Here is a 19,153-nt window from a genome sequence, read left to right on the forward strand (position 1 = left end):
AAAAATTGTCGCGCATAAAAGTAATTTTGATGCCCATTGACTTTAATGCATTTGGACAACAAACAAAAATTGTAAAAACTGTCGCGCATAAAAGTAATTTTGATGCCCATTGACTTTAATGCATTTGGACAACAAACAAAAATTGTAAAAACTGTCGCGCACATAAAAATTGTAATGTGTCAAAATTATTTTGACTTTAATGCGTTTCGTGAATTCTTTTTTCAGAGTTTCGCAAAAAAAAATTTTTCATCACTAAAGGAGAGCAGTTATTTCCCCCACATTTCTGGTCATTCTTCCTGCCTGTAGTGGGGCCCCTTTAATGCTTCTTCTCATCCTCCTATTTTTAGTATATGGATGACACAAGTAGGAGCCCTGTAGTACAGATACGGGACCTGTTATCCAAAATGCTCGGGACCTGGGGTTTTCCAGGTCAGGGAGCTTTACATAATTTGGATCTTCATACCTTAAGTCTATTGGAAAATCATGTAAATATTAAAGGAACAGTAACATCAAACATTTTTACAAAAAAATTTATTAGACTAGAACGAAAAAAAAAACACAAAGACAAATTAAAATTTAAAATAGCAAAGCCTTTATTAAGAAATAAATTACAGAAACTCCACTCCCTGTTCTCTACAGAAAAGGCGACCGGGCAACCATCCATCCGGTGATGCTCGATTTCTCCTCCCTGGCTATTCACTGACAGCGTGTCCTCTGCCCCGATCTCCTTCTCCAGCTCTTCTTCATCCTCCTCCCAGGTGCAGCAGTAGAAGGCAATGTCTTGGGCTCTCCATTGAAGTGAACCAACTGGGAGATTGCGCTTGGGACTGAGCCTGATTATACGGAGCTGGGCAGATACCGGCGCTGTGGAGACCGGACAGACCGCTGGGGAGACCGGACACATTGTGTGGCCCAAGCCTGCCTTCTGGTGCCTCATTCCCTGTCTCTCTCATCCCATTCACTGGCCGCTTCCGAAGCTGTTCTGCGCCAGACTCGGCTCCCTCTTATGCACCTCTGTGGCTGCCGCAGCCGGCATCTCAGCTTCCCTTCTTGGGGTTCTCCTTACTCTGCCCAAGTATTTACATGGGACCCGCATTCTGTGCTTATATACTTGTCCTGGGTACCTTTCTATTCCTTTATCACTGTATTCGCCCTATAATTACAGGCCGTAACAATGTTCCACTGCTCGTGCATGCAGCAGTATCCACCCAGTGCTGCAACCATGCGCCGGAGGCTTTGTGCATCTAGAGTAGAGCTGGTTTTGTAATAAAATCTCCTGTTCCCAATAAATATATATTATTATAATATATAACGGGTTTCCAGATAACAGATTCCATACCATGTGCAGGTCCGTCACTGACCCAGTCCCACAGCTTTTCCTCTATTCAATAGAACAAAACACACAAAACTGAGTACAAGGGGCTTTAGTCCCTGGTCTCCTTTGTATTCTTTTAAGCCTAAATTCCTCTTCATACCAAATAGGATCCAGATAAGATTTTAAGTAATCTACAATCTCAAAAATGCCCAGAGTCTGGTCAAAATCACCCATGTCTGTGGATAGCTGATGCCTGTCAGGATATGCTGAGAGCTGTAGTGGAGGGTTGCCATGTTGGCGTTCCCCCCCCCCAAATTGGGCTACTAATTTCAAGCCCAAGGTGGGTTTCCAAAATACAAACTAGCCAAAGTATGGATTTGGGCTAGTTTTTGGAGCCTTGGCTGGTTTGTACTTTGAAAACTAGCCAAAGTTTCCCCCCCTAGTGTGCAATCCCAGTGCATGTTGGGTAATATAGTTTTTTATCTAGCAAATGCCTACAGCCAATGTTAATGTGAAACTACAATACCCAGAATACTACATCTGGGATGTGATAATCACATGTTTCATACAATTAGAATTATAGTTAGCTGCTTCCGGGGCTGCCATCAGGTGGGCACAGCGGGGATAGTATACAACCCAACATTTTGGAAACAGAAAGGAAATGTTCTTATCTCATCTAAAACTGTTACAAAAGTATGTTAAGTATGTATTCTGGGATCTCTACCAAGAGCGAATTAAGTTAGAAACTTTGTATCTTTTTCTGGCTGTTCAGTGCAGCAGACTTGGGACGTATCAGTACATATCCGAGACTGCGGGTTGAGCTGTCAAAAGTGAGACTGTCCCGCTCAAAATGGGACAGTTGGGAGGTATGGAATAGTTGTCCTGAGCCCGGCTGTGCTGCACTCTCTGAAAAGCCAGGCCCCCGAATCGACTAAGGCCACTTCGGTCTGACCACCATTGTTATTTCTCTTATTTTCTAGGGGGACCCCTGCCACCAATGTTTTTTAAAAACTTTTATGGGGGGCCCTGGCACCAATGTTGGCGTGACGACCAAAGTTTTTTTAAAAAACTTTTATGGGCTCCTGACACTAATGTTTTTTTTAAAAAAAACTTTTGTGGGGCCCTGACGCCAATGTTTTTTTTTTAACTAATAGGGGGTCCCTGACCACCACTGATGTATGTGTGGGCGGGATCTGGGTTGGGGCTTGGGGGCCGGGCTGGGGACTAGGGGGCCCAGAAAACATTTGTATATCTTACCTTGTTTCCGTCGCATCCGACTTGATGCCTGCGTTTTTGCGCAGTGTGTCGGATCGCGCCGAAAACGCCTGTGTAGTCCTACCCTTAAGAAACCCCTCCTCCCAAATTAAGGTCCCAGTGTTCCTGCGTCGCCAAGAGACCCCTTTCTCAGTCCCTCAGCCAAAATCAGATACAAAACCAGCCCAAAACTAGCGGAGAGGCACTTCAAAAGTAGCCCAAAAAATAGCACAATATGTGCAGTGGAAAAGAAAAGTCTAAAAAAAATAAATATATGTGAAAATACGCCTTATTTCCATAAAGTAAAATAGGACAAATTCGCCCGTCACTAGGGGTGTAACTACCCAGGATGTATAGGAAACCCCATAAGGCCCTAATTCATATACAATTTCAATAAATATTGGTAAAACAGGTGAACCTCTAGACATTTTTGTGGCCAGCAGATTGTTGCCCCAAAATTGTCTAAAATTGAGAAAAGTCACCAGATAAACATGAGAATAGGACGGGAGATTGGGGTACAGAGCCCAAAATCTGGAGCTGCTGACATCTACACAAGTCATTCCCATTGCAAGCTGGGTATTGTAGTCTTACATTAAACTTAGCAGTTGGCAAATTGTTAAACAAAAACTACATTCCCCAACATGCATTGGGAGACACAGCCTTGGCAACAAAATAAGGCCAAAAAAGTATCCTAAATCCGTACCTTGGCCAGTTTGTACTTTTAAAACCCTCCTAAAACTAGTAGCCCAATTTGGCTGGAAACACGCCAACCCTCAGAGACTCTGACAGGAGCCATCCTGCCCCTCCCCTCCTAGATCAGTGGTTCAGTGGAAGGGGCGGAGTCTATTTGTGGGTAACAAGTATCAAGCAGACTGGCAGAGTATTGATTGGTTGATCACTGGACGTGACATCTTTAGGAATTTTACTATATTTTAGTTTTTTTAGTCTATCTGAAAAATATTCTCCCGCTTCTCTTCATGTTTCTCACAATTCAACGTTCTCACAGGGTTTTTTTTCAAGCACCGTAACTACAAGTTGTCACAACTTTGAACCATCCCCTACCGATATAAAATAGTTCTTCCTTACGTAGGCGACCTAGTAAACACGGGATATACCATATCTAACAGAGGGGTGCTAATCAAGTTCTGTTAGTATAAAGGTTGCGGATGGGAAGAGTCGTCACTCGGGCCTAGTCCTGAGGAGGGTTCAGGCGCCAGCGATACGCACCTCTGCACCGAACCGACAGATAATGGGGAGGAGCCTGGTGTCGAGCTCCAGAGATACGCGACAGATGAAGGGAGGGCGGGGCGTGGCGGAGAAGTTGCCAATAAGTTGCAGCCGAGGGAAGATAAAGTTTTCCGGCAGGGAGGGAAGAAGCGACTGGTGTTGACTGAGTGGGGGGGAATGTGGATCGGAGCCGCCCCACCTGGGGTCCACTGACACATGGATTATCTCACCGACAGGAGTGGGCGTGTCCTCCGTGGTACCGTAAACCGACTGTGGTACGGGCACCGGGAGGTTCGCTTCCAGGACTGCCTAAAGGATGTACAGAGAGAAAACATGGCTCGGCCCCCGCCGCAACCCCTGCACTCAGGTCAGAGACACCGGCAGTGTCAGCAGCAGTTGTTGTAGAACTACATCTCCCTGCAGCCCTCTGCTAGTGGCTTTGCAGCAGGGAGGAGAGTGAGGACATTTGCTCTAAACAGATACAAGAAAATGTGTTTAAGGGGAGGCTACTAATGGGCATTTCCCTCAGCCCCAGCATCAGAGCTGAGCCTTGCATTGAGAAACAAAGGGCACATCACATTCAGGGTCAGGGCACAAGCAGATTCAGGGAGATTAGTCGCCCAGCGCCAAATCTCCTCTTCTAATCTCCCCGCCTGCTAAAATGGAAATCGTTGGCGGGATGCCACTCGGAGCAATTCGTTTTCCGAAGTTTTGCCTCACAAGGAACCTTCCGGCGACTTTGGAAAACGAATCGATCCGAGTGCCATCCCGCCGGCGATTTCGTTTTTAGCCGGCGGGGAGGCAGTTTGGAGACATCATATGGTGCCAAGAATACAGACGGCACTCCGGTAAAAGGAAGCAGTAACCTGCAAAATTCGTACACTTTACGCGTTTTGGGACCCTTAGGGTTCTTACAGACGAGCGTTTTTACCTGCGCTCTCACTGAATTCTTTTCAATGGGGCTGTACTCGCACAGACGCATGTAAGAGCTGAACGCAGGAAAAATGCAACATGCTGCGTCCCAACCTGCGTTCGCTGAGTTCAGAACCTACTGAAAAGAATTCAGTGCGATTACTACTGCGCTCCCCTGCGGCTGAACGCATGAAACCCGAACGCAGTTAAAAACAAGATCCCTTATGGTCAGGGCACACTCTCAGATTCGGGAAGATTAGTCTCCCGGCTACAAATCTCCTCTTCTTCGGGGCGACTGCCCTCCGCCAGCTAGAATGTAAATCGCCGGTGGGATGGCACTCGGAGCGATTTGTTTTCCGAAGTTTCCTCGTGAGTTTCCTCGTGGTGTGTGTGGGTAGTCTTCTGTCCCTCAGTTGTTTATTGGCAACTCCCAGTTGATCCCAATTAAGATATAATTAATTCCTGGAAGCAAAATGAATCCTGTTGGGTTTATTTAATGTTTAAATGACTTTTAATTAGACTTTAGGTATGGAGATCCAATGGCGGAAAGAGCCCTTCCAAGACTTCTGGATGACAGGTCTCATACCTGTACACGAGAGCCATGTATATATTATAATTTATATCCTTCTAAACGCTGCTTTGTGATGTCATCTGTGTCACATGACTCACGTTTGTATTCTATATATATATCTATATATAAATACACACACATATGCAGACAAGAATTTGCAGTTGAATGTTATGTACACAGCTGTTGTAATATTATCTGTTTAAAGGAGACATTTTGTGTAAAAAAAAAAAATGTACCAGTGCATTATACTTATTTAGATATAGAAAAATTGTGCTTAAAAATGTAGTGTTTCAAGCTGATTTATTGAATATTTCTGCAAAAACCCTAATAATCCCTCCCTTCTCTTCCACTTCCTGCTCCCTGAATTCCCAGGCTGTGCACTCAGCTCACTGCACTGTAGGACAGGAACCAATCAGCAGCTAGCAGGACCTGATGGGGAACTGAAGCCTGTCTGTGCTTGTGTGACTGCAGGGCTGTGATTGGCTGTCCCCCTCCTCCTTCTTGCAGGAACTGTTAGGATACGCCCACCCCTCATTTGAAACACAGACAGGGACCGGAGAACATCTATAGGGAGCTCCAATAAAGGGGCTTTTTTTAAAGATAATATTTATTTTTGCACTATTTGAAAGTAACACCATATATGACTTATTATTCTCTACAACATTAGGGGTTTTTCATTTATCCTATATGTATCCTTTAAAGGGCACCCGTTGGGTAAAAATATTATCCCCAACCAAAGGTGCAGGCTCTCCGGTTGGGGCTAGGACAATCGCATTGAGGGGGAGCTCGTTATGCATGTGCCCCAACATGGCCTCCCCAGGCAGAGAGCAATTTAAAAAAAAAAGTGCTGTGAGATGTGGATGGCCTAGCGCTGGCAGGGAGGGGGCAATTTTAAAAAAATAAAAAAAACGACGGTTTCCCCCAGCCAGAGTGCAGGCTCCATGTGCTTTGTGGTATTGCACGCAGGGTTTGTATGTTACAGCTTAATCCAGACCAGGTTTAGGTGCAGACAAAAGAGTCGGCCCATGATTAGGGAGTGTTTCCCGATACGCGTCAGGCATGTTGTAATGAACCCGATATTTTATCCGGAGTGTCGCCGCCTAATTTGTGTATTCATGCAGAGTCGGCCCAACACAAGGCTGTTAATCCATACAGCTCTTTCCTGACATACTCATCTATGTTATGATGTTTTGGGCCACAATTATGTTTTGGTGCTGCACTTTTTGTACTTAATATCTGGATATCGCCTACATTTGTGGATTTCATTCCAGTTCTGGTCTTTGGTTTCATGACTTTATACTGTCACCATTTAGTCTCTTGCCTTCTACCAGGGTGTGTATCAACTGCCAAGGGAGGTGAGAGATTATTAATGCTTTAACTAACGCTTTGCAGCATACACATGAAACAATTTGTGGCAACGCTGCCCATGTGCCAAGCAGTGGGTGTGTGTATGTGAGACATTTTATAGCCGAAGGCACCTGCGAACTAGCCACTATCTGCAGAGGATCGATAAGGAAAGTAAATGTGATTTTCCTCCTTTTGTGGTCGCTCAGCATGTTGCATGTGGCCTGCAAAATGACTTTTGGCATAATTTGTTCTTTTACAGAAACCCACTATGAAGCAATGGGGTTTTTTCTGCTGTGATTACACAAAGATCAGCAGTTGGCTAATAACGCAAGTAGTTGTGGTGCAAGAAAGTGGTGTAATGGTAACATTTCTGCAACCAGTGAAAGGCTATGATTAAATATCCCTATAGGCAGTCTGCATGTTCACATAAGTGATCTATTTCCTACAAGTCACTACATGTTTGATTTGATTTGACGCCCATAGACTTTAATGGGCGTCGGCGACAATTCACCGGCGGTGAATTTTTGGCAAAACGAAACGGCTCAGATTCGCCATTATCACTTCCTGCTACACCTTGAGGATATGGTGTGCACCTCCATTTATTTACCTTTTAGCATACTGCTTTATGAATTCCTTTGATTTAAAAGGGTGGTTCACCTTCAAGAAAACTCTTAGTCTGTTATAGAATGGCCAGTTCTAAGCAACTTTTCAATTGGCCTTCATTTTTTTTATAGTTTTCAAATGAATTGCCTTCTGCGTCTGACTCTCTCCAGCTTTCAAAAGGGGGTCACTGACCCCATTTAAACAACAAATGCTCTGAAAGGCTACAAATATATTGTTACTGCTACTTTTTTTATTACTCTTTCTATTCAGACCCTCTCCTATTCATATTCCAGTCTCTCATTTAAATCAATACATAGTTGCTAGGATTATCTGGATCCTAGCAACCAGATTGCTGAAATTGCAAACGTGAGAGCTGCTTAATAACTCAAAAGCCACATAATAAAGAATGAAAACCATTTGCAAATTGTCTCAGAATATCGTCTCTACATCATACTTAAAGTTAATTTAAAGGTGAACCATCCCTTTAAAACTAAATTGTGAAACCCAAAAGTTTATATGTACATGTATAAGGAGGGATATGTGTAGCTCCATAAACAACTGGACTAAGACCCTTAACCAAGCCTAAATACTGCTTTGGTAAGGCTCTTTGCACCTAAGCATGGTGATTAATTCAATTATTCACTGTTCTTTGACGTGTCCCATATTCTATTATTGGTGCTTTCAATCCGGAATCTTTTATTGTATGTTTGGAAATAATCTGACGTTAAAGGGAATTCTGCTGGAGCAGCAGTATTAACTGATGTGTTTTGACAAAAACATGTTTTCCCTTTAATATAGGAAGGAGTGCCACTTCATTCCATTGCTATCAGGACAAAGGAATTTCTCTGCCATATAGTGATCCAGGATACCACAAAGCAGTATGTCAGACCTAAATTTGGAATTATTTATTTATTTTTTTCTTCCCTAGTCTGCAGACAATGTGCAGTAGTTGGAATAGCAAAAACTGAAGCACTGGACTACGTAGCCTTTTAGCTTTGTTGTCATATAAACTTCAGATGTGTGTGCTGATGCCAAAACAACGTTTTCCATGTAAACCGAGCCATTTTCTTATATATTTGTATATAATTTCAAACCTTGCTGACCTTCTAGATCTGTGTCCCTTTAAGCGTAATTGCACCGTTTTTACTCTTGCATACAATCTCATCTGCTAGTTCCTGTGTACGACCACATTTAGTGCCAAATATAGCTGTTCCTTCAGAGCCGAGTGGGTGGTACTGCTGTGGCAAGTAGAGTAACCAGATGGCTTAAGAACCGAAGTGTTTATAGATGTGTTAAAAAAAAAAAATATGCAGGCAGAAAGGGCTTTTATAATTTCCTTGCAGTTTTATCAATGAATCCTTATTTTGTTGCTTTCATTCAACATTTATTTATTGTAAACAAATGAATTATAGGGTGTTTGTGTGTTAACGTACTTCTTGCTATTTAGTAGGGATGCACCGATTCCAGGATTCGGTTCGAGATTCGGCCAGGATTCGGCATTTTTCAGCAGGATTCGGACAAAGCCTTCTGCCTGGCCGGACCAAATCCTAATTTGCTTATGCAAATTAGGGGTGGGGAGGGAAATAGCGTGACTTTTTGTCCCAAAACAAGGAATTAAATCTTTTTGTCCCCTTCCCACCCCTAATTTGCATATGGAAATGAGGGTTCGGATTCGGTTCGGTTTTCGGCCGAATCTTTCACAAAATAGTGGATTTGGCGCATCCCTACTATTTAGAGGCCCATTTATCAAAGGTCGAATTTCGAATTCATGTGAAGTTTTATTAATTCGAATATACTCTCAACTCTACTGGGAGGTTATTTAAGAAAAAATTCAAATGTCTAGTATTCGATCGAATGGTTCCGACCCGAAGAATTGTAATTGAAACATATTTGAAACATATATGAATCGTATTCGATTTGTACGAACTGAGTTTTTCTCCGAAAAAAAAATTGAATGTCAGCAAGGACAAGGTCAGCAAGGTCAGCAATGAACTCGGCAGGTTTTCGGTGGTGAATATTCAAATTAGGACTGTTTCCATGGTCTAGGTGTGATAAATCTCACATTCGAACAAGGGGATTAAAATTTGAATGTGTGAATTTTGACACTTTCTATTCGATCCTTGATAAATCTGCCTCTTAGGACAAATCGCCTCTTCTTCGGTAGGGATGCACCGAATACACAATTTAGATTTGGCCGAATCCCAGAATCATTGGTGAAAGATTCGGCGAATACCGAACCAAATCCTGATTTGCATATGCAAATTAGGGATAGCAAAGGAAAAAGTGGAAACTACTCTTTTGTGATGAAAAGTCACATGATTTCCCTACTCGCCCCTAATTTACATATGCAAATTATGATTCAGATTTGGTTTGCCCAGGCACAAGGATTCGACAGAATCCAAATCCTGCTGAAAATGGCTGAATCTCAAACCGAATCCTGGATTCGGTGCACCACTATAATTTAGAATCTAAATTGCCGGCGGGCTGGCACTCTTAGCGCTTCGTTTTCCGAAGTTGCCTCTTGAGGAAACCTCGAGCGACTTCGAAGCGTTCCGTGTGCCATCCCGTCGGTGATTTAGATTCTAGCCGGCGGGAGGCAGTTCGGGGGGGGGGGGATTAGTCGCCCCGAAGAAGAGATTATTTGTCGCCAGGCGACTAATCTCTCCGAATCTGACCGTTTGTCTCTGCTTTTAGTGTACTTGTTGCTTCCGGTTGTCCAAAACTCGTAGAATATGATATTCTGTCTTTATTCTTCAGTAGGAAGAAGAGGAGCTAAACATGTTAATTAGAGACCCTAAGGAGCAGAGCAGCTAGCATTCTGTATAACAGATCCCATACCTGTTATCTATTCATATATGCTGTCTTATGTTCACAAAAGTCTATTGTATTTTCTGTTTATTGGTAACTTTAACAGATTTGCAGTGTTTTGCACTGATTTCCTGCTCTCGTACAACATTAACTCAGTTCATTGCGATTATAGAGGGGGTCTTGTAAGGCACTTCAGTATAATTTGTATTTCTTCTCTCCCTTTGAGCACAGTATTACATTTAACGACTGAGACTAATCTAGAGCACAAAGATAGGTAACATTTGCAGCTTTAGTGAAAACTTTGATCCCGGCAACTAAAAAGGGAAGTTGTTGCTAACACAAAATTGTGCATCCAGTGCTGCAGGAAAGAAATGTTTTCTTTGCTGGGATCTCTACCCTAAAACTTTTTATTCCATATAATGATAGCTAATTTTGTCTGCACTACTATTTCTTATTCCTGAAGCCGTGTAGCAATGGCAGCTGATTAAAGGTACCTCCGACCCCGCCCCCACACCACCATCTTATTTGCCATATGATCATTCAGTTTAGGATATGTGCATACATACTACAGGTATGGGACCTATTATCCAGAATACTCGGGACCTGGGGTTTTCCGGATAACTGGTCTTTCCGTAATTAGGATCGTCATACCTTAACTCTACTAGAAAATCATGTAAACATGAAATATACCCAATAGGCTGGTTTTGCTTCCAATAAGGATTAATTATATCTTAGTTTTGATCCACTGCAAGATACTGTTTTATTAATACAGAGAAAAGGAAGTCAATTGTAAAAATTTGGATTATTTGATAATTATGCAGTCTGCACCATCTTTGAAGGCCTCAATTATTACGTCTATATGGAATTTCTAGCCATATTTATGTTTAGGGTTTAGTTCTCCTTAAAATAAAAAGTTTTTTTCAAGCCAGTGGTTTTAAAATATTTTTTTTAGTCTGCTATATTACCAAGTATTGCCTGTGATTTTGTCCCTCTTACTGTGCATGTTAATAACATATTATCTGTCACAGCAAGTTGCAGCATATAGGGGAATAGATGTACAACACCTGCCACTAAATCCCTACCACTCCATTCATTCTCACTGCTAATGTCTTCAATACTTGATATGAATTTGCATTCATGGGAACTAACCTGAGCTGCAGCCCTGTGCTAATAATAAAGGGCAAGAGTCTGTTCCTTATAAAATAAAATAAAATAAAATTGTTTTTTCTATATTTATTGTAATTGTCATGCACTTGTAAACCTTATAGCATGATAGAATTCTTGGCACAGTTTACATATTACAAAGCAAATCTGAAAGTACTGTTTCTATTTTTGCAGATGATACTAAATTGTGCAGAAATATAGGTTCCATGCAGGATGCTGCCACTTTGCACAGTGATTTGTCTAAGTTGGGAAACTGGGCAGCAAACTGGAAAATGAGGTTCAATGTTGATAAACACAAGTTATAATATAAATGCAAGTTATACACTAAATGGCAGTGTGTTGGGAGTTTCCTTTAAATATGTTCTAGAATGGCTAATTCTAAGCAACTTTTCAATTGGTCTTAATATTTTCTTTTTTTTTTTAGTTTTTTAAACTATTTGCCTCTTCTTTTGACTCTTTCAAATGGGGGTCACTGACCCCTTCTAAAAACCAATGCTCTGTACAAGCTACAACTGTATTGTTACTACTACTGCTACTTTTTGTTACTCCTCTTTCTGTTCAGGCCTCTCCTATTCATATTTCAGTCTCTAATTCAAACCAATGTGTGTGGTTGCTAGGGTAACTTGGAACTTAATGTAAAACCTCCCATCGAATGTGAAAAAAAACCCCCAAAAAAAACAGAAGATGGTGTGCAGGGTCAAGTAATGAATCACAAGAAAAAGAACTGACCAATATATTTGCATATAATCACAAACAAGAAAAGGGAGCACCACCCATCAATTGAGAAATCCAGCGGATGGTGTGAAGGGTTAAGGAGATAAATATTGAAAAAAGAAGGAGAAAAAGTTAACCCTTGAAGTTGCACCACCCCATCCAGGAGCCCAGACACCCACGGAACAATGTTAAAACTTAACTTTTACTACTAATTGATTAAAAAATATATTTGTCCAGAGAAGCATTTAAAACCAAGTTAGACACAGGGAGGCAATGAACCCTGATCAGGTAAAGTGAAATTCACCAGCCCTGGATCAAATACGACGCTAATGTATAGAGTCTGTAGTGAGCCACTCCAGTTTGCACTGAGTAGCTACAATGGCGTGGTGTAATACACAATTACGGTGCTTGCATAAAGCAAAAACAAAACAAGGGTCTCACAACCTGTGAGCAATATGAACGACCTGTCAGTTATCCCCTTGTTACATCCACCACCCAATAAATCATGGTCTTGAACAGGTCCCTCACCTATTCACCATCAAACATACCCCCCGTTGCTGGCGAGGAATTGCTATGTCTAGGTGGCATCAAAAGTTGACCCACTGATTAATAGTACAGAATCTATGGCTGTGCTTTGTCGGCGTCGGTTAAAGCTACCCAGGCAGCAGTTCTGTAGATCACCCACAGAGATTCCCTCCCATCCGTGGAGCAAAGCAGTCTCTCTCTCTCTCTCTCTCTCTCTCTCTCTCTCTCTCTCTCTCTCTCTCTCTCTCTCTCTCTCTCTCTCTCTCTCTCTCTCTCTCTCTCTCAAAGGGTCGGTGGGACCGAGTTAGTGGGGTTCTAAATATCACCCTCTTGTTTAGCATGAACACTGTGCAAAAATATAATGTGGGTAGAGGTGATGGTAATTGTTAGCGAGGCGGTTTGATCAATCAGCCCTCGAATGATCGGAGCTCGTGTCAAACCTTAGAGCAGCCCCGTTGAATAGCCTATAGCAAACCAACCCTTTCACCCACAGCGTAGCCCTCCGAATTCACAAGGATCTGCCCTTGGTTGCACGATGGTGGCAATTACAAAGAGTAGCTATTGCTAATGGTGTGCTGCCATTTGAACCGATCATGCAAAACCACTTCCGTACCAACCCCTTCACCCACAGCACCTTGCCCTCCCAGTTAGTGGTGTCAACCCCTTAAGCTTTGTCCGTTCCGACACCCTGGCCTAACCTAATTAAAATTATAGAGGGCCTGACACGCGTTTCACCCAAATCTTATGGGCAGCAACTGTCAAAAACGGGACTATTCTTCTGAAAACTGGACAGTTGGGAGGTATGCTTTGTCAAGCCTAGAGTTACAGATACAATCAAGAATTAACAATCAAGTAAAGATCCGGATAATGGATCTTTCTATAACTTGTTTATTCATACTACAAAATCATGAAAACGTTAAATAAACCCAATTTGCTGGTTTTGCTTACACAAAGGATGAATTATATCTTAGTTTGGATCAACTACAAAGTTCTGTTATGTTATTATGGAGAGAAAGGAAAGCATATTATTTTTTTATTTTTTTTAAAAATTGGATTATTTGAATAAAATGGCGTTATGTCATTTGGATCTTATAATTTTATTATCCCTTTTATTAATTAATTATGTTAGGTCGTGGCAATTCGTGTCTTTCAGAGTTGTGCCTTCTGCTTTCAGCCTATCTACGTTGTCTTGCAGACTCTGTCGTCTGAATTATCCAAAATTGTTAAAGAGCAATCAGTGTTGGAATGTTTAATAGCAAATTACATTATATATCCCAGAGAACTGACTTCCACTACATTGTTTATGGGTAGGACTACACGGACGGTTTCAGCGCGATCCGAGGCGCTGCCACAACTGCGCTGAAAACGTCTGTGTAGTCCTACCCTTAAGAGTCAGAACCTCGAGATCAGAAAGGGATAAAACCCTTGAACTTGCATTGCTTTTTAATAATTGCATAGACTTACATTGTCTTTCATTATGCAAAGAGAAAAAATACACTTGATTGGATAACCTTATTAAATGTATTTGGTCATTAGTTGTAAGACAACAAGAAACCTGATTTTCTGCTATATATTAAAATGAGTTGGAGCCTTAAAGGACCAGTAACCTAAAAAAAATATTTAAAAAATTTGTTTGTACTTAAAGGAAAACTATAGCCCCAAAATGAATACTTAAGCAACAGATAGTTTATATCAAATTGAATGACATATTAAAGAATCTTACCCAACTGGAATATATATTTACATAAATATTGCCCTTTTACATCTCTTGCCTTGAACCACCATTTCGTGACTCTATCTGTGCTGCCTCAGAGATCACCTGACCAGAAATACTACAACACTAACTGTAACAGGAAGAAGTGAGGAAGCAAAAGGCAGAACTCTGTCTGTTAATTGGCTCATGTGACCTTACATGTGGTTTGTATGTGTGCACAGTGAATCTTACGATCTCAGGGGGCGGCCCTTATTTTTTAAAATGGCAATTTTCTATTTATGATTACCCAATGGCACATACTACTAAAAAAGTGTATTATTATGATAAAGGTTCATTTACATGAAGCAGGGGTTTACACATGAGCTGTTTTACTCAGTACCTTTTAATAGAGACCTACATTGTTTGGGGGGTATAGTTTTCCTTTAACGAAAAAAAAAACACCAAGACACTTTTAACTTTAAATTCGCAATGTCTTTATTAAGAAATAACTATCCGCTTACGCTCCTCTTCAGAAACAGCGACAGGGTGACGATCCATCGTGCGGCGCTCGATTTCTCCTCCCTGGCTATCTCCTATAGAAGGCAGTGAGGAGAAATCGAGCGCCACACAATGGATCGTTGCCGTTGGAGGAGCATAAGCGGAGAGACGGTAAGTTATTTCTTATCGTCCCCGTTGGAGGAGCGCAAGCCGAGAGACGGTAAGTTATTTCTTAATAAAGACTTTGCGAATTTAAAGTTAAAAGTGTCTTGGTGGTTTTTTTTTCGTTGAGTACAAACAAATTTTTTCAAGTTACTGGTCCTTTAAACCATCCAATACTGGTGTGAGAGATGTATTAATGGAGAATGCAAATGTAATTCACTTTTCACAGTGTTTCATATTGGTTAAAAAAAAAAAAAATAAATGCTTTGTGCAGGCAGACAGCTGGAAGTCTGTTCTCTCCAGTTTCACAGAGCAAGTGCTCAATTGCTTGGATAGATGTCTGCCTCCCGTTTTCTATTCAACAGCCGGCGAGGAAGAACATGAATGTAACGCGTGCCTTCCCTCAATGTTTTACAGACACCGGGCAGAAAAAGACCCTGGAGAAGAAAGATGGGCGACGAATGTCCTTCCAGAAACCCAAAGGAACCATGGAATACACCGTAAGCTTTGCCTTCCTTACTGCTACTGTGTCCCTGTGTCATTCTTAGGGGCAGATTTATCAAGGGTCGAATTTCGAAGTAAAAAATACTTCGAAATACGACCATCGAATTTTCCAACTAATTTTGCAACCGAACGATCAAAGTAAAATCGATTAAATCGCTTGTATCGAACGATACTACTTCGATGTGTAAAGACTTAGAAAATGATTGTAGAAGGTCCCCATAGGCTAACATAGCACTTTGGCAGGTTTAATTTGGCGAAGTATCGAAATCGAAGTTTTTTTTTTAAAGAGACAGTACTTCGAATATTCAAACTAGTAAATTCAAAGTCGTAGTATCCTATTCGATGGTCGAAGTATCCAAAAAATTACTTCGAATTTCGAATTTTTTTACTTTGAAAATTCCCTCGAATTCACTTCGACCCTTGATAAATCTGCCCCTTAGTGTTTTTTTGTTTTTTTTTTTTGGAATCCAAAGAGCTGTCACTTTTTTTGCTCTGTATTTTTGCTCTGTATTTCAAATTATTTAACATACACCTTTTTGTTTATTAAAAAGCATCCAATATCCAATCATGGAGACCTACCTTGACCTTCCATCCTCCTTCTGGCTCACTGCTATTGATCTGAAATATTACAGCTTTTTTCCCCCAGCAGTATCTGAAAATGAAGCCTTTCTGGCTGGTATGTTCTTGAAATGACCCTCAAACCTTGCTGCAGTCAGCTTCTTATTCCTGTTACCATGGGAAATGGGATGCAAAATTCACTGCAAAATAAACATTTCTTTATCCTTCTGCATATCAGTTTTGATTGACTGTTAACCCTTTAGCCTTTTCCCCCATTTCTTCACTGTGGTTTGGCTTTGTGTGTGTATTTGTTTTTTTTTTATTTTAACCCTATGTTTTTTGTGTACCTACCACTGTTTTACGCCTACTTGGTATTTGATGATTTTACATTACGTATTACTTGTAGTCTTACGCACTGCTTTCGTTTGTTGTTACCCTACATACAAATCTGTTAATAGGTTGAAGATTACTTGGACTTTTCAAGCCACCAATGTAAATCTTATGTGATACTTCTGTACTTCTTGAGTTAAGGTGGCCATACGAGCGGATCTCTCTCCGATATGCCCACCTTGAGGTGAGCAATATCGGGCTGATCCCTAGGGCCCAACGATCAGATCCTAACGAATGGGAACGGGGGTCGGATTGTGGTACCCCTTCAACGAACAGATGTGACCGCGATCCGACGGGATTTTTTGTCCCATCGATCGAGATCTGGCCGACTTTCGGCCAGATCTTGATCGGGGAAGCCCGTTGGGGGGCCCCATACACGGGCCAATAAGCTGCCGACTTGGTCTGTGTATGGCCACCATTACTTAGAAGATTACAATCTTAAAGGGGTTGTTCACCTTCCAAACAATTTTTTTTCAATTCAGTTGTTTTTAGATTGTTCCCCAGAAATAAAGACTTTTTTTCAATTACTTTCCATTATTATTTTTTTTACTGTTTTTCCAAAATCATCTAAGTTTAAAGTTGAATGTTCGTGTTTGAGTCTGGCAGCTCAGTAATTCAGGTGCAGACTCTGAACTATTACAATTTTGCAACAATTAGTTGATCCATTTCTCAGCAGCATCTCTGGAGTATTAGCAACTATTGTATCAATTCTGACAGCTGCATTTAATGAAACCCAGAGAGTCTACTCAGCAGGGACAAAGATAACAAATGTATCAACTAAATGTGTCCATTTAGAACAGTTTACAGGGTCGGCGACCCCCCCCCCCCCAGAGCTGCTTCAGAAGGTGAAAAATGACACTTTACACTTCAATATTAGAAAAACTGTGACACATAGAAAATAGAAAGTCAATGAAAAAAAAGTCATTATTTCTGGTGATCTATTTGAAAACAACTAGTTTTTTTTCAAACACTTTTTTCAGTTTAGTTGGTTTCAGATAGTCCCTCAGAGATTAAGACTTTTTCCAATTACTCTCTATTTTCTATTTGTGACAGTTTAATATTGAAGTGTAACGTTTCATTATTCACCTTCTAAAGCAGCTCTGGGAGGGGGGGGTCGTCGACTCTTTTTTTAACTTCTAAATTGAAACATTTAGTTGATACATTTGTTATCTTTGTCCCTGCTGAGCTGAATCCCTGCTTTTCATTAAAGGCAGTTGTTAGAATTCATACGATAGTTGCTAATCTTTCACAGTTGCTGCTGAGAAATGTATCAACTAATTATCAACTAAATGGAGTAAATTGTGACCGTTCAGATTCTGCTCCTGGATCACTGAGCTGCCAGACTGCAAACGCTAGAGACGGGATCATTAACTTTAAACTTAAATTTGGGGAAACCGGTAAAAAATAAAAGATGGAAAGCAAGTGAAAAAAGTCATTGTTTATGGTGAGCAATCTGAAAACAACTGAATTGAAAAAAAGTGTTTGATAGGTGAACAACCCCTTTAACCAAAGAGCTGATATGAAATTGATCAAATAAAGTTGTTTCCATGACCTCACTGTTAGTTTCATAGAAGATCTAAAAAACCTTCTTTTGAACAGTGAAAGGAAATATACTTTTAAGATTTTAAAAGTTGTCAAATGTATTTGTAGCTGAAAGCAGTAGTTGTTTATCCTTTCCTGTTCTATGGTTCCGACTCATGAAACAATGTTAGAATTCACTTCTCATCCAGATCTGTCTTTCAGCGACTTCTACTACATCATTTCAGTAGTCGGAGCCAAGAGTAAGTAAATAAGTATAAACGGGCAAACAGAAACTGCTTTCAGTCGCAGTTACATTTTACAGAGAACTTAATATATGTTGCAAAGCTGCTTAACATTACATTTTCTTAATTTATGGGTGAAGACCACCTAATATAACACTGTGCTTGGTATAATACTCCTATAATGCTCTTTCTACTTTGTCTCCAACAAATTGGGTGATCTGTGGCGAGCTTGAACTTTAATGCTGTGGATTGAAATATGAAATGGGATTATTTTAATGTTTCCCGGTTTTTAAAGGAGTAATTAGTTGGGCACACCCCAGTGATTCTAATCTCTAACTTGTTCGCTGTTTTCTTCATAATATAATGTACCATCCCAGCCATGCCTCATCTTCTTTGCTTTTCCCACGCATCCCCTGCGCCTATGAAGCTGGGCTCATGGAGAATACAAAAATCAGCCATGACATTTTGCACTGTGTATATACTGATCTGGTGTGGCTGGGGAAAGTAAAAGAAGAAGGTGGTGCAGCGCTCAGAAGTAATTTTAGAGGTTAGAATCACTGAGTGCCTTAGAAATATGGGGTTTTAACTTCTCCTTTCTGAATTCTGTATCGTGTAACTTTAGTTGTTATATGAAATATCTGCTTCTGTATTCTTCACTGAGATAGCCAACAGGAAAGCCCATCCAAGGAAGACTTCTCTTTGTAAAAAAAAAAAAAAAAACCCGAGACTATTGCCTAGCATCTTTTGCATTTATATTTATACAGACTATATGTGTGTGTGTATATGTATATGTATATGTATATGTATATATATATATATATATATATATATATATATATATATATATATAAAAAAAATTTTTTATATATATATATATATATATATATATATATATATATATATATATATATATATATATTTAATCTCTTTCTGCCCAGTTGAACCGAATCCTAATTTGCATATACAAATTATGGGCAGGGAGGGAAATTGTGTGACAAATAAGGAAGTATAAAAATGGTTCCCCTTTCCCTTAATTTGCATATGCAAATTAGGATTCGGTATTCAAATCTTTCGCAAGGATTTGGGGGTTTGGCCAAATCCAAGATAGTGGATAGATAGATAGATATATATATATCTATATATAT

General features: G+C 40.5%; 1 protein-coding gene across 4 annotated transcripts in view; it reads left to right on the forward strand.

The window, feature by feature from the left end:
* Window positions 1-19,153, forward strand: part of oxr1.S (oxidation resistance 1 S homeolog) — a 286,716-nt gene that overhangs the window by 217,791 nt on the left and 49,772 nt on the right. For 2 of the 4 annotated variants that reach the window (XM_041567225.1, XM_041567227.1), the window contains exon 4: window positions 15,211-15,293. In XM_041567225.1, coding sequence (XP_041423159.1) covers window positions 15,211-15,293 — 83 coding nt within the window. 4 annotated transcript variants of the gene reach the window in all.

This window comes from Xenopus laevis, chromosome 6S (assembly GCF_017654675.1).
Source record: "Xenopus laevis strain J_2021 chromosome 6S, Xenopus_laevis_v10.1, whole genome shotgun sequence".
Lineage (NCBI taxonomy): Eukaryota > Metazoa > Chordata > Amphibia > Anura > Pipidae > Xenopus > Xenopus laevis.